This window comes from Lupinus angustifolius, unplaced genomic scaffold (genome assembly GCF_001865875.1).
Source record: "Lupinus angustifolius cultivar Tanjil unplaced genomic scaffold, LupAngTanjil_v1.0 Scaffold_10_173, whole genome shotgun sequence".
NCBI classification, from domain to species: domain Eukaryota; kingdom Viridiplantae; phylum Streptophyta; class Magnoliopsida; order Fabales; family Fabaceae; genus Lupinus; species Lupinus angustifolius.
In genome coordinates, this window is record NW_017718482.1 from 9506 (window position 1) to 22520 (window position 13015).

The 13015-nt window shown below is 31.0% G+C and overlaps 2 protein-coding genes across 2 annotated transcripts; one reads left to right on the forward strand and one right to left on the reverse strand.

The window, feature by feature from the left end:
* The first annotated feature begins 374 nt into the window (after nt 1–374).
* LOC109337786 (F-box/kelch-repeat protein At3g23880-like) lies at nt 375–1913 on the forward strand. The gene has a single exon (XM_019574836.1). It carries the CDS (start codon nt 409–411, stop codon nt 1678–1680), a length of 1272 nt encoding a protein of 423 aa, XP_019430381.1. The 5' UTR covers nt 375–408; the 3' UTR covers nt 1681–1913.
* A 3226-nt stretch (nt 1914–5139) lies between these two features.
* On the reverse strand, nt 5140–8684 carry LOC109337787 (adenosine deaminase-like protein). The gene is made up of 11 exons (XM_019574837.1): nt 8528–8684; nt 8379–8440; nt 7417–7511; nt 7264–7323; nt 6915–7154; nt 6750–6826; nt 6589–6658; nt 6397–6510; nt 5976–6042; nt 5564–5668; nt 5140–5472 (listed from the first exon to the last, which is right to left on the reverse strand). Exons 1-11 carry the CDS (start codon nt 8602–8604, stop codon nt 5348–5350), a joined length of 1092 nt encoding a protein of 363 aa, XP_019430382.1. The 5' UTR covers nt 8605–8684; the 3' UTR covers nt 5140–5347.
* Between the last annotated feature and the right edge of the window lie 4331 nt (nt 8685–13015).

Here is a 13015-nt window from a genome sequence, read left to right on the forward strand (position 1 = left end):
ACAAAAAAGATAAAAAATTGGTGGAAGATAAGAAAAATTGTGAATTTAGGGAGTAAAAAGTATAAAGATGATTCTATGCTTTAGAATAAAATGTGAGAGAAAAATATGGAAGAATAAAAAAAGTGAGAGAAAGATAATGAGCTATTATATTAAATTGAAACAAATAGTAAAAACAATTTTTCATCTTATATGTGAGGTGAGGTTGCACAATAAGAAATAGAGAACTTTTTAAAGGAAAATTTTCCATAAAATATTGACATGTGTCCATGACTAATGTAACTATAAATTTGTTTGTTAAAAAATAGTAAATAGATGGAGAAGTGTTACTCACTTCATTCATCATTTAAGATAAATCTTCTCATTCTTAGATATCATTCACTCACAGGCCACAGCCATCAACAGGACCTAATGTCGTTCACTTCTTCCACCACCGCCTCCAGCCCCAAGAGACGACGGCGCTCTCTTCATCCACCACCGCCTCTGAACAACGCACCACCGTACGTTACAATGCCTTTATCATCAGAACAACTCCCTGATGATCTAGTAATTGAAATCCTATCAAAGCTTCCTGTTAAATCACTCCTTCGATTCATGAGTGTTTGCAAATCTTGGAACTCACTAATCTTATCATCCAATTTTGTCAAGAAACACCTTCATCATTCATCTTCTGATTCCACTCTCAGATATCACCGTTTATTAGGGCGCAATATTCCAGGTACCGTTCCTGGATTACAATTCTCTCAATCTCTTTTATCCCTAATTGACAACCCATTACAATCCCCTTTCGATTCGCTATTATCCGCGGAGTTGCGTAGTGAACCCATGGTTGTGGGTTCGTGCAATGGATTGATATGTTGGCTTAATTTTGATGATTATCCGAGTCATTATGCATATTATTTGAACCCAATGACTAGATTGGAATTTAAATCGCCGTGCATTTCGCACCCCTGGGGTCGTAAGCGTTGGTTAACTAGGTTTGGTTTTGGGTATGATCATATCAGTGATAGTTATAAAACTGTGGGTATATATTATGATCGTAGGGTTGAGAATATTGAGGAGAAAACCTTTGTTCTGGTTTATACATTGGGTAGTCCCAGCAACTCTTGGAGGAAGATGCAGACTTTTCCATTTGTTCCTTTTCTTGGGCAACCATGTCCCAGTGGATACAGTGATTGGTGTGGCAAATTGGTGAGTAACACTCTTAATTGGTTGTGTGGTCGGCCCGATGAGAAAGGGTATCTAGTGGTTGTTTCTATTGACCTTGGTAAGGAGACTTGTGTGGATATTTTGTTGCCCATTGTCGATAAATACGAGCTTATTAGAGGTCCTAGGTTGTGGGTTTTAGGAGGTTGCCTTTGTTTTTCTTATGACTTTGATGGCACTCATTTTGTCATGTGGAAAATGAAAGAGTATGGAGTTACAGAGTCTTGGACTATATTGCTCAACATTTCTTATCTGGATGTTGGGTTTGACGATCATTTTGGTTATTTTCCTAAACCCTTCATCATGTTGGATACGGGTGAAGTCCTATTACAAATCAAGGATGACGGTGTATTCATTCTCTATAATCCAAGACACAAATCATTCAAATATCTCAAGTTTCAGAATGAGAAGATTTGGTTCGAAGGGATTACTTACATTGAGAGTCTAGTGTCACCCATCTGGCCCCTTGTTAATTAAGGATATGGAAGTTTGTTCGTCTTTATAAAGTTTACTTTATTGATTTCGTACATGTTGAATTGTGTCTTTGCTTTTAAGTATTATTTTCATTTTGTACACCAACTCAGGATAAATGTCCCATGACTACTGCACATGGGTAAATTCAAGTTTGTGTATCATATCTAGTCTTTTAATTGAGTAGAAGCTAGTTTTTGAATGAGAAAATAGTTTGTTTAATCTGCTATATTTTTGTGAATGAGACCTGAATAAATTGCTCTGTTATTTTTGCATCGATGAATGACATGTTATTCTTGATAAATTGTTTTATGTTGGATATAAACATGAGCTAGGACTTGATAAATGATTAAAAAATGGTTGCACACTCATTAGTCATGTTTTCATATAATCGGGTTGGTTTTTCTTTTTGCCAGAATAGTGGTTGTTGGGTTGGTTATGTCATATCATCTACCGAATGAGAAGAATTCATTATCTTCAACATTCATTTAGCTTTTGTTTGGTTCGGGTGAAAATGTGAGGAAATAAAATTAAAATTTTAGATGCTTGATTTTCTGATTTGTTGTCTAATATAGTAATATGAGTGCATTTGAGAAATTCAGCAGAAAAAAAAAACAGGGACTGATAGGCAAAGAGAACATTGTAGTTAGCTGTTCCTACCCACTTGAAAGGGATCATGGTCAGTTATTTTTGTTGTCATTGATGTATGGAAATATTTGAGCAATCTAAATCAATGTTTTATGCTTTTGCCGGTGTATAATGTTTCTTATTTAATTTGGTCTGTGTTTACTTCCTGTCTTATAAAAGGCTTGAGTGGCTTGTTTTCTTCCATATTTGCCTTTGTTGATGATGCTTTGTCCCAGACTTAGGTACTAGGATGTTAATTGTGCTTGCTTTAGCTTGTGATACTACAATATTTTGGACTGTTAGAAGTGAAACATGTTTGACATTGCACTTTGACATTTCCTCATCCTCTGTTTGTTTACGTTCTTGAATTACGACCCTCCTAATTTTGCAATGGATGTTGATAATTGAACACTTATTTGGACCCTTTTTCTGGTGTTGTCTATGGATGTTATTTCAGCTTTGCTGCATTTGCATATTATTGAAGTTGAGGTGCTACCATGCTTTCCTAATATATCCTTTTTCTTTCTGTATTCGATAATTTTTTCAACTACTTACGTGAATCAATAAAATATAAAATAGGTAAATATAGAAAATATTAATTAATGAACCATCAAAATACTAAATGTGACTGATATGAACAGATAAATAGGGTGGAGTAAACCAACGGGCGTTGGTTCAAGTGGTAAACCAAAAAAAAATAGGGTGGAGTAATGAACTAAGGGTTACCTATAAGAGTATATGACTATGACAAAGTTCTTTCAAATTAATTTATGTTTGGGTTTCTTAACGTTTAAGTATCTGCCAACTATGTGATTGTATATTTGTACAGAAAAAAGTGGGATTTAACTTCCATGATGAGGAGAAATGGTTTCAAGCTCATATGTCATATGATTTAACAGCTTACTTTACTAAACTTTGCTTTGTTTTTGGCCTCCTTCTCTCACGTGAATAGTTAAGTCCATGTCCCCTAAACTTGAGCATAACACGTTAACATTTAGGGGACATAAATGGTTTTATTTCTAGCTATATATAACATTCAAGATCTGTATTATATTCATTTTAAAGATGAAGTTATAATAGTTTCATATCATGCCACCATGATTGCTGTTTAGTTCAAAGTAAAGTACCAACCACCCGTGAAAGTATTGTGAAAAACTCAGAACAACAATATCACAAAGGAGACATAATTCTAATAATTATATAGAAAAGATAAATAAGAATAAAAATGTTAAACTCATTTTTAATTTAAAACAGAAGACTAATACTTCTTCAAATGAGTATAGTATCATATATTAAACTCCGTGAGTAATTTTATCTCCAGGTAAGAGGATACTTGAAGAAAGAAATTTAGGGTAAGTTCTATTATGGAAAAGATGATAAAACCAAATTAAAATCTTCCATCCTTACTACTTTATACATTTCATTAGTCACCAATGAACAACACTTACAAAAAAAAAATCTAATAATTTTTAATGGAAGTTAATTTTTTAACAAGATAGTTGTTTCTTATTGTTGCCAAAGAGATGATACAAGATAATTGGTATAAGAGATTTCTGTTCAGTAGAATTGCGTCCAATTTTTAGAGGTATGATGAAACCAAAAAATTATAGATGAAACAATTATGAAAGAATTTAAGATCACTACTTTGTCAATGGATATAATTTATGATAAAGTATTATAACAATATTTTATTCACATACCTGACTCCATCTATTGAGACTAAGATTAAGATTTGATTGAGTTTTAATTCAATAACTTGAAATTGATAGTAAAATTATATCCTAAATCATTTACATTTTGCAATCCAAAAATATCTAATAATTTATGGTTTAACAACTCACATTTAAACAGGGAAAACAGCGAAAAGAGAATATAATTTTCCCCTTTTCATTTTGAAACAATACTTGAGAAGTGATTAAGTAAAATCTACAACTTTTCATTTTGTTTTCCACTCTAAATAACACACCACCCGTTGTTTATGGTACTGCAATGCATGAATCCAAAAAGTATTCATAGATACTAGACCCCCTCTATCAAGTAGATCAAACCTCCAAAAATAAAAATGTCTTATAGTGAATTGTTTTTCCCAAAAGTTTCATAGACAATATTTTTGTAGAAATTATTTACAAATTATATCATTGAAATAATTTTAAAAACAATATCCAAGTGGTGGCAATGTAAACATGCTTATGATGCTCGCATATTAACATGAAAAATTAGGAGTAATGTAATTAAATAACTAGTACACCAGGACAAAAAAAAAGTGTAGAGAATATTTCAGAATTGCGATGACCCAAACTTAAAAAAAAAAGGATACAAGAAAAATGTTCATAGCTTCAGAAGGTCTAGATCTCAATAATTTTTCACCACGCCCTGCAGATCAAAAGCATACCAAAGATTTGCTACAATTTGCATTTTCAATGCAAAGTTGGAGCCCCAAGAATCCTACAAACATAAGATCATGTAGTATTTTGGGTTGACCAGACAGTTGAGCCTCGAATGAGTAAGGAGTCCTATTGTTACCAAGACATAAAAAAGTAAAAATCTACAAGTGAGATATTACGTTTTGAACTAAAACCTTAAGACAAAAATTTTATGGACATTTTCACTTGTAAACTCTCACCCATACCCTCATATCTAATATGAAACTTCACACACGAATGTACCCAACATTTTGCTTATTAATAATTGATTTAATACAACACTTTCTCGTATAAGAAAATTTGTGTACTTATTTTATATCACGATATATCCATTACTTGTGGCATAGTGCAAGTCAAGTTCATAGACCCCATGTGACCTCTAGTGGTCAAATTTCAGCACTAAGCAAAAGTTGTGGCTACATCAACATCTCAAATCACTTGAATGAATAATTTTATCAAGGACTAATTTCAATAATGGATAAGGGGCAAACTCCAGCCAGAAATGTTAATAAATCTATAATATCTAATATATCTATAACTTGTGCCCATCATGTAACACCTGCTATAAGTCATATGCTTATGAATAAATATCTTATTTCTTATCTTATAGCCAAAACTGTTCCTTACAGTTCCATATTCTTAGCCACTGAATTAAAATAAGTTCTTAAATCTTCCTTTACTCCATTATCTGCAAATATAAACTCAACAGCATTCCTTGATAGCTCAAACATTTCCTTCCTTCCAAGCCCTGGATAATAGCCAAACACACATGCAGTCAACAAAACTTGGTCAATTAATTTCATTTTCACCAGCTGCAATAAGAGTAAAGTGAAACTTACCAAATGACATAGCAACAATTTTGTATTCGTTAGAGAGACTGGTCGAGAATACACCCGAGTCATCAGTACACAGGACTAAAGGATGTTTAGCATTATACCAATCAACTGCATCAACAAACAAGATCATGATGTTAACAGACTAAAGCTTTAGGTTGGTCCTGTAATAAAAGTCTAAGTACAGCTATACAAAACGATCTCGGAATGGATACACTCGTTATCTGAAAACAACCTCATTTTAGCTTCTTTTGAAAAGCTAAAACTTCCAGTTTCTTCAAAAGTGCTTTCTTTTACTAATTGGGTTTTTTTCAATAAAATTTTCAATGGCATCAGTTTTGTAAAGTTGAACAGACAGATCCTTTGCTAATTCTATGTTTATGATCATCAAAAATTCAACATGAGCACAAACACCTACCAAAATGGTGAGCATCTACCGACGGAACAGACAATGTCCTAATGTTCGATGTCAAACAAATTTCAACCTGAAAATAATAAAGATGAAATAAATGACATGTAAGTAGCTGGTGGCTATAAATTGCAAAGTGGTAATATTATATAAAACATCCAAACTTTAGCAACAATCAAAAACCCTAAAGAGCTTATCAGTAAAAACAATCAATCATGGGATTTGGTTACTTCCAGATGAAGTCTTGACAGAAAAGATTCGATGGGTATGCATAAACTTTTAAATGATTGATTATTATCAATGAGGAACTTCTGAGATGCAATGATTAATTCTTATTTGAAATATCATTTTAAGTTCCCATAGAAATAATAATATACTTCCACTATCTAGCTTTAACTTTAACATAACTAAAGGGCTAGCAAATTCTAACCGGAATGTTAGAGGACTTCAGCTTTCTCCAGTGTTCCTCCTCAAAGAAAATGGCATGTCCTATCCTCTCGGGATGAAAGTCAAGCATGTTGTGTATCTCCTTTGGATTACGTACCTAATGACACTAAGTCGGAAAAATAAATTAGTTAGGGAACCTCCAATAGTAACAGGTAACAACTAAAGAATAACCGACCTCTCCACAGTGAAGTGTTACATGAAGACCTTGTTCCCGAGCAAATTTCAATGCTGGCAAATATGTTATCCTGCAAAAGTTGAAAAGGGGTTTGAGCCTAAGCATCATTTTATTCAAAAATATTACTAAATTGACTAAAGTCCTGGATCAGGTTGATGTACCATTCACCAATACTCGGATTTCCAGATAGATCAATTCCAACTACCCCATATTGCCTCATTTCCAGTGCAAGCTTAACCTGCAGCAAAGAAATGTAGTGTTGATTGGCAGTGGCCAAGAAACTTTCAACTTTCTCAAATTACTTCAACATTTTGATTTTAGCTTACTGTTTCCATTGCTGCTTCTGTTGTCTCCCTACGGTCAATGCTCAAGAGCAGCCTAACAAAGATTTTTTTTCTAGAGTCTCTATTACATTTATCCTCTGTGGTTGAAGGCAGAGGATTTAAAAAAGTTTTAGAATCTTCACTATGAGGAGCGAAATCCACATCAACCGAATTCACTGATCTTAGACCCTTCAGTACAGCTTCAATGTAAGACCGTTTGCTCATTCCTATGGAATCATTTCTCTGTATGGAATTCCACAAATTATTTATTCATCAAGTCAATTATCAATCTCTATTTCGACTAAATTGAAATAAGAACACTCTGAATTTATAATTGAACTTCCTTAATTACCTTTGGAGTAGTTCTCAGCTCCAGATACACAACATTCTCTGATGCAAAATCTTCAACAACCTGCTTTTCATTTAGGTCTTAGTTACTTGTATAAATGAAAAAGGCAATGAATTTGGTATTAACAAAATTTACACAGTAAGAAAACAACCGTACTTCTTTCGTAATTCTTGTCACAGTATCATGATCAGTAGTAAGAATGTGGATTAGGTCGAACAACTTGAATACTTCTTTTAATGAACGGTCATCATCTGTACTCACAAAGCCATAACGAACATCCGTGTTAAAGCATGAATAAGGCTAACTACGGAACACAAAAAGCTAACTCAGAAGCTGATTATTAGGGCTTATTTACCTTAAAATTTAAGTGAAAGTTAAATTCAAGAAACAATTGTACAAAAAAATGAGGGGAATCAGGGGAGCCTTGGTGCAACAATTAAAGTTGTTACCATATAAGAAAGAGATCGCATGTTCGAGTCATGGAATCGACCTATTGCGAATGCAAGGTAAGGTTGTATACTATAGACTCACATGGTGGTTCTAAACCTTCCCCGGGCTCTGCTTATAACACGAGTTTTATAGTACCAGGTTGCCCTTTTAAAGATTGTACAAAAAGCAGAAAATTTTCTGAAAACAACTGAATAGTCATCTCATATTAATCTGAAAATGTCAAAAAGACATTGGTCTAGTAGTATAAGGCTTCATGGATCCCAGATAGACCAAAAGGTCAAATGTTCGATTCTTGTGAGTGAAACTTGTTGGAGAGTCACACACCCCAAAGAGATTAGTTAATTACCAATAAAGTCACGGGATACACTTGGTTATACAAAAAAAAAGATATTTACTCTGAAAATGATACTAAAGAAAGTCCTTGAATTTCAATCAAACATAACACACAACAGAGTCTTGGCCTTGTGCATATTACAATGAAATATCAGTGGCCACAAAATTCAAAATCAATATGAACCTAAAGTAAAGAACAGAAAGGTGGGTGCATTGAAAGACATGGTAAAAAATTAAATAAAAAAAACATTATAAGACCATGTTAGAAGCCATGTCTTTACTAAGCTATTTTTCCAATGAACAAAAAAAGAAGATGAATAAGAAGAAAGACATACATTTAAGGATAACATGTTCAACTTCAGAGAAATCTTTTTCATCCAAAGCCGTTGCAAGTTCTCTGGAAACAAAGGGTGTTATGAATAATGAAGAGAAAGAAAAGATAGAATAAAAATAAAAGAAGGGTAATAAGGAAAAAAGGAGATACAAGAGTGTTGAGTTTCTGATGGATCCATTGAGGTGAGCATGCAGTTCAAGCTTTGGCATTGAGAAGCACCACTCCATCTTGAAGTGTGAGTCAGAGATAGTTGTTTGTGTGTTGAGAACGGCTTCTCTCTTTTCAGTCTTGAAGTTCAATGTGTTATGTTTGCATATGTAATACATACTAATTTATAAGAGGGGTGAGGAACCCCTATCTTATCACCCGTTTTTATTCCAACATAATTAGACTTGAATATAATCAAATTTTATTTGGTATAGAATCATGTATTTATTTTTAAAGATTATATTTAGTTAATATCTAACGTCACATGATATGTAAATGGACTCCGTCAAATCCATCTCATGGGCATAATAATTTTATATATGTTTCTTTTAATTGTATATATAGTAATAATAATTTTTTTGTCCCAAATAGATAGTAAATTTGTTGCAAATTGCAATACTATCTAATTATGTAATTTCATTTCATACTTTGAATTGTGTTTTTTAATTATTTTTATTAGGTAAGATATTTTTTTGCAAATGATTGAATGTCGTGTAAATTTTATACATTATTGATTTTCTAATCTTTTCATATATTAGTGAGTAACAAAATATTGTTATATATATTTTATATATTAAAATACATTTTTATAAATAATTGAAAAAACTTTATCTAAAGAGAAAATATATTATATTTAATTGATTTAGGGCTGAGATTAAATTGAAAAGATAGCTTGGACAATATTTAGGATTAATAAAAGATAAATATTATGTATTTCAACCAACTCATAGTAATATACCTACTTTATAAGACCAACTCCAAATAAATTACCTTAATAAAGAATACATATTTTGGTGTTTGTATTAATTTGAACTATTTAGATTTGCATTTTGAATTTTTTAGAATTAATTTGAGATTTTTTATTTGCTAGGGATAAATTTATATATTCAACATCGAGTAAATTCACTCAAAATTTTAGTATTTATGTATTAACAATTTAATAATTTTATGTTATTTATCATTGATTATTGGATAAAAAATGTGTATAAATAATAAATAATATATTAATCATATAAAAAAAAACTTTACACTAATTTTAAATTCTTCATTTATATGATTAAGCCTATTTTTATCTATTATAATATGCCAAAGCTAGAAAAATTGCAACACAAAAAGATGACATCATGACAATGATGTTACCCTCCAACTTATTTTCTATTCTCATCTAACACGTCAGGATAGATTTTAGGTGTACTTGGAAGACTATAATAAGGAAATGTTTTTATTATATGATATCTCATGTATGTATGATTCAAATTATATGAATTATTACTATCTTTTACTTAAAATCTCAAAATGGCATGGATTTAAAATACGCAAGGGTAATAATATTTTCTTATTTTTAAAAATTCGTTCATATCTTATATTCCCTACTTAAAAAATGAATAATATATTTAATAGTACCAAAAAAAATAACTCATCATATCTTATTTAACCCTTGATGATACGATAATTATGTACTTTTATTAACTGTCATTTAGGGTACTTTTATCAATTGTTAATATGAACTATTCCAAAAAAAATTCTATACTTTATCATACAGAATTGTAAAGAAATTTAAAATTTTCCAAAATAGTATCCCATGCATAGTATTAAGATAAATTTGATTAATACTTAGAAGTTAGAACCATAAAAAGTAATTGTTATTTTTGTGTACTAAATTTCATTTTTTATTGAAAAGATAAAAAAAAAATCATATAATCTTCCATAAAAATGTTTATAACACTCATGTATATAAAACTTAAGGGGTGGGACTATATTCCTAGGTATAGGACATTTTCTAAGACCACATTATAAAAAATGAATAAATACGTAAAACTAAATAAATATGTCAAATCTATATCATTTTCATTATCTTTTCAAAAGGTTTATTTTCAAAAATAAGAATTAATTGTCTTACATATTTATCTACTTTAATTAGACTTTGTTTCAAATAATCTATTTTTTGTCTAATACTCATAGTCTATTATTTTATAGTTATCAACTATACTGGAATCAATTCATTTATTAATTATGCAAGTTTAGGTGTAATTTCTTTAGAGAATAGAGGTTCATTTACAACATGGTTTTCATGTTACAGCTTACAACAATTTTTGCAGTAATAGTTAAAAGATCATAGCTACTAAGCTTAATCCAACACCATATTCTCAGCAAAAATTTATATGGTTTTGGCATAGTTTTCTTAAGCATGTTACTTTTTTATTAGTAGTTTTAACACTTGAATGAACAACACCTTTAAGTATATGAGTGAATCATATTCTTTGTATCTTGCACAATATTATGTGGTTGACCCTCTAGATTTTAACCACAATATTATGTGGTTGACCTATTTGATCCATTGGATCTAAGAAAATGAATGACTGAGATTGAATGTAACTAGTATAACTTATTTTAGATGTAAACAGATTCCTATATAGATATATAAAAGTTAAAAGAATCTAAAGATTAGCCAATGGTTCACAAGAAAAATACAAAAATGTTGATACAAAATTAAAATTAAAACTTGTGAGTGACATAGCCCAAAAGAGATGGAATAATAGTTATATCAAACACTAGTCCGAATAAGAAATGCACAACCAATTTTCTTTAACTTTCGAGGAATGACTTGTTGATGTGAAATGTCTCTTTTCTAGTTTCTACTTTAGACAAAGGATTGAAGATATCTTAAGATATTGAAAGATATTCTGAATATTACAGGCTCATATGCACTTAAGTGTTTGTATACATGCATCTTTTTCTTTGTGCTTTCTTACTTTCTTATGCATCCATGTGGTCTACCCTTTAAAAGTATGACTTCAACATGTTGTCCCCCCGATGTTGTTTGGAAATTGTTCCACGTAACCAATGACTAATTCATCACCACTTTGGTTGTTTTATTTCGTTTTCTTCATGATTTGGTCGGCAACATTTAGTTTATAAAACATGACATTATATAATGGAAAATGATATATCTATATTCAAATCTGAGAAAAATAATATGTGTCACAAAATGATACTTATAAATGATATTTTTTTATTAATAATTGATTTACAAATAACGTACACCAATTTATTATGTGAACGGATGATTTATAGGATGATTTGGTAGAATGATATATTATTACTTTATACTGTTTTGGAAAGACCCATACAGTTGTTTGCTCTCCTTGGATCTCTTATAGTTGTCCCTATTTTATCCCTTTCTCACAATACAGTTACTAAGGATCTCAATTTTTTTGACAGGTGTCCTCAGAAGCAAAGTTATGATACCACTTCTCATCAAGATGAGAATTTCAGAGAAAAGTTGAGCTAACAAATACCCACTATTTGATCAATAAAAGAAGCAAACGACTAGATACCTAAATTCTCAATGAAAATATAAAAAAAAATAAAGTTTCACTAGTATATTAATTTATATTAAGAAAGATGGACAATTTAGAAAAAAATCATTAGCATATTCACATTAATTTGATGCACACAAATCACTAATTATTCCGAGTCAAAAAGAATATACACTCCTACACATTTGAAAAACCTATTTGGGATGAGTTCTCAAAGCTTGAGACAATAGCAAATGTTATTTCTTTTTGGAGTGAAGTTTCTCTAAATATAACTTGCACTTCAACTAGTAAAGTGTACTTAATTAGTGAAATTGTATATATGAGGAATAGAATGTAATTCATATTAAAATCACATCTTCTACTTAGTATGAGTGAGATCAGCTTGCTTTACTTTGAAGGAATGTCTAGTCAGTCATAGTAGACTTATGTATGAGCCTATGATGTCTCATATTACTCTATAAATTTCCATGTAGAACAATTCATTAACATTGTTGGGTCTTATTAGGGTGTTTTAGATCTTGATCAGTTTTAGGCCTTTTGGGTTTTGGTCTTCGACCTTAGTGACAAGTTGATAGGAGCTTATTAGCTAGTTGGTGGGCAATTTTGTCCTCCTAGTGGTCGACTCTTGGGCAACGTTGGCCGATGTCATGGTGGTCGGTGGTCCACTAATGGTAATTTTGACGAGTTGGTAGCTAGGCAATAGTTTGTTTGAGGTTTGATGCACAATATTCAGAGAAAATTTCCAACATTATTTAGTTATCTTTAGTGTAGACCATTAAAACATAATACATTCATTTTGGTTGTGAACCGCAATTTGATTCTCACATATCATGGTTTTTGGTAAATTAGTTCTCTCCTGTTCTTGTGCTAATTCTCCATAATGAACGAACAATATTTTCACATACAATTAGCACCGTACCCGTGCACTTGCACGGGTCGCTTCTTTGTTTATGTATAATGCAAATATAATATACATATATTTTATAATATCAATAAATCATGTATTGAAACATTATATTTCTCATTCATATAGGTGCAATATTAACATTGATTTTTTAGTGTATATGTAGAATATTAACAATTATAAATGCGTTTGTATAAGCATTTTAGA

Coding starts and splice junctions, on each gene's coding strand:
- LOC109337787 (XM_019574837.1), bottom strand. CDS start 8,604: ATGGAGTGGTGCTTCTCAATGCCAAAGCTTGAACTGCATGCTCACCTC. Junction 7,324..7,416: donor TGACAAGAATTACGAAAGAA/GTACGGTTGTTT, acceptor AATGAAAAGCAG/GTTGTTGAAGATTTTGCATC. Junction 6,827..6,914: donor CAGAAGCAGCAATGGAAACA/GTAAGCTAAAAT, acceptor TCTTTGCTGCAG/GTTAAGCTTGCACTGGAAAT.
- LOC109337786 (XM_019574836.1), top strand. CDS start 409: ATGTCGTTCACTTCTTCCACCACCGCCTCCAGCCCCAAGAGACGACGG.